The sequence below is a fragment of the Drosophila innubila genome, chromosome X (genome assembly GCF_004354385.1).
Source record: "Drosophila innubila isolate TH190305 chromosome X, UK_Dinn_1.0, whole genome shotgun sequence".
Lineage (NCBI taxonomy): Eukaryota > Metazoa > Arthropoda > Insecta > Diptera > Drosophilidae > Drosophila > Drosophila innubila.
Genome location: NC_047626.1, coordinates 6,506,313 through 6,509,611, shown reverse-complemented (window position 1 = coordinate 6,509,611; position 3,299 = coordinate 6,506,313). Strand labels below are relative to the sequence as shown.

Below are 3,299 nucleotides of genomic sequence, written 5' to 3'. Positions count from 1 at the left end.
ACTTAAATTATATAATTTCGGGATACCTAAAAAAAAAAAGGAATCCAGTAAAAAGTTAGCTGGAGGCATGGTAAAATTCCAAGATGGAACACTATAATATATTATTTTCGATTTTTTCTATAAAAATTAGTTTTTACTTTTATTTTTTCTTTATTGAAATCAAAAATTGGGAAATTAAAAAAGTTTTAATTTTCATTTTAGATAATAATAATTTTTCTATTAAAATTTGTTCTTACTTTTATTTTTTTTTTATTGAAATCAAAAATTCGGAAATATAAAAAAATTCCCATTTTCATATTAAATAATATTATAATATTTTCTATCAAATTACATCTTCCGGCTTAAAAAATTTTTGTTTTGATTTTTTTGTTGCTACTTTTAAATATTTTTGGTATTTTAATTTGTATTTTCAAATAAAAAAAACTTTATTTTAAATTTTAAATGTAAAAATTTAAAAATATTGTTGTTTTCAATTCCTAAAACAATAACCTAAAAATAACTTTTGTTAAAATTTAAAGAGAAATTAAAAAAAGAAAGCTTTTAATTTATGTAAAATAAATAAATAAAATATTTTTATTAGAAAAACTTATAAATAACTTTTCTTAAAATTAAAAAAAAAGAATAAATTAAAAAAAAACTTTTAATTAATGTAATAAAAATAATTAAATCGGTTTATTTTAATTTTTTACAATACAAATTAATAATAAAAGATTATATAAGGATTTTATTTGGGCCAAAATATTAGATTAACCTTGAAAACTTTTACAAATAGTTCTAGTTTATTTATTTTGTATTTGCTGTCAGATCAGATACTTTAATCTTTTGTAGCTGAAGCTTCTGAAAATTCAAGCAGGCTATGCGACAAGTAGAAAGTATCTATAAAGTAGCCCGGGCAAAGTAAGATCAAAACTGTTGACTCTATGAAACTGTAGAGCTCATTTTTATAAAAATCCTCTGCTCGAAATAATACTAAAATAGAAAATTTTGTAACTTTGTAAAAAAAAAAAACAAAGCAAAAGTATGGATTATTTGGGTGATAATCGCTATCAATTGCTGTTCGTGGACGACGATGCCAACGATCAAAGCGTTGACCAAAAGCAGCTGCCACAGATGCCACAGATGCCACAGATGCCACAAGCTGTCGCACAGCCAAAGACCAAACGCACCAAGACGCCAAGGGACAAGGCCAAAAGCATTGTGGAGATGGCCAAAATGCTCGAATTGCAGTCCAAGTCAAATACAAATACAAAGCTGGAAATGGGCCAAGTCAAGGAGCCGCAGCAGTTGAAGGTGCAGCAACAATTGCAGCAGCAGCTGCAGCACGAGTTGCAGCAGCAGTTGCAGCAACAGTTGCAGCTGGAACAAAAGCAACAGCAACAGCAGCAACAGTTGCAGCAACAACAGCAACAGCAGCCACAAGAGCGTATTTATAGAGGGCGTATTATAAACAATAGCAATCGGGGTTATTATGGTGGCTATGGTAACTATGGAGGAGCAGGCGGCTTTGGAGGAGGAGGAGCAGGAGGAGCAGGCGGCTATGGAGCTTATGCTGGTGTTGGCTATGGCAGAGGAGGAAGCGGCGGCGGCGGCGGAGGAGCTGCAGGTAGGCCAATAAAAAGTAAGTTAGATCGCCATTCCAGCTCGGATAAAACGGGCATCAAGGCGATCGTTAAGCGGAATGGCGGCGGTGCCCACAACTGGGGATCTGCGCTCAAAGATATTGAAGAGCAGAATATGCCAATAAAGCAAGCAACACTATCAGATAACGAAGACAACCAACAACAGCAACAGCAACAATCACAACAGCAACAACAAACACAACAGCAACAACAATCACAACAATCACAACAACTGAAGCAACAGGAGCAACCGCAACTCGCTGAGGAGGAGGATGACACCAAGTACATTACAGTGGAGCAATGGCGTGCCATGCATGGAGTGCGTGCCAAGCCCATTTATAATATACGCAAGCCCGGCGAAGGTGAGCCCAATAAGCCCGATTGGAAGAAGATGACCGTCTTGCAGAAGAAGAAGCAGCAACAGGCCAACAAGTCCGAGGATGACAACAATCTGGAGTACGATGCAACCATGTATCCACAGCGTGTGGGACGTCTACAGCGTATTATGGACATTGAGTTCAAGTTCAAGGATGATCGACGTCGCAGTGGTTATCTCAGTGGTTGGTCGGGACGTGCCTACAACAAATCGGAGTCCGAGGGCACTGCCGAGTCCATCAATATGGCGGATGAAATGGAGTTTCCCACACTTGGTTGAGAGCTCCAGCAACACGAAAACACTTATAAAACACCACTAAACCAGCTCAAAGCACACCACAAAAACCACCAGCTACTGCCTCACCAAATTGCACTCAAAAACCACTTATTTTTGGGCTAACATGTACCAAAAAAAAAAAAAAAAAAAAAAAATATAGAACAGTCCAAAAAAAAAAAAAAAACACTACAACTTTCATCACAATTATTATAATAATAACTTTAATACAAAATTATTAACATTATTGATAACAATTAACATGTAAACGATTAAATTACTCTAAATAAACTTGAAAAACACCTAAAAGAATTACACATCATTTCGAAACTATTGAGTTCTAGAATCAATGTATAGCATAAAACCTAGAACTTCAAGTCTGTCTTTTAGCCAACAATTTGTTCTGTCAGTTGTAATATAGTATTGTTTTTATTGAGCTGCATTCATTCTCTATTGTCCAATCGGAAATTGTGCTTAAATTGGGTATATTGTTGCTTAAAGTCATTTTGCGGTTCAAAATGAAATCAATTTTTTAATTTATGTTATATCAGATAATATTTGTAAGAGAAAGCAGTTTTCTTATTGAGCCCTGTTCCTATAAAAGGCATACATTAATTCAAGAAAGTGTTTTCACAATATGAAATATTTTCTCAATTTTTCTTGCAAAAATATATATTATTTTTATGGATTTTCATTTTATTTCCTATTTTTTTTAAACCTCTCTATGGCTTTTAGTACATGTGAAAACAATAAAAAATAATTTTCATAGAATTTAACTATTTAAAAAAAATAAAACATGTCAAATGTCAAATAAAAATATACAAATATATATATGAATTTAATCCTCTCTATGGTTTTTAGAACATGTGAAAACAATAAAAAAATAATTTTCATAGAATTTAACTATTTAAAAAAATAAAAAACAAATATGTCAACTTTTAAATCTATAAATATAAAAATAAAAGTATATGAATATCTTTAATTGCTTTCTAGAAGAACAAAATTTATATTCTAAAACTACAGGTCTTCAG

General features: G+C 32.6%; 1 protein-coding gene across 1 annotated transcript; it reads left to right on the top strand.

The window, feature by feature from the left end:
• The first annotated feature begins 1,020 nt into the window (after positions 1-1,020).
• LOC117785327 lies at positions 1,021-2,274 on the top strand. Its single transcript, XM_034623283.1, has 3 exons — positions 1,021-1,290; positions 1,493-1,603; positions 1,858-2,274. Exons 1-3 carry the CDS (start codon positions 1,021-1,023, stop codon positions 2,272-2,274), a joined length of 798 nt encoding a protein of 265 aa, XP_034479174.1.
• Positions 2,275-3,299: the final 1,025 nt, after the last annotated feature.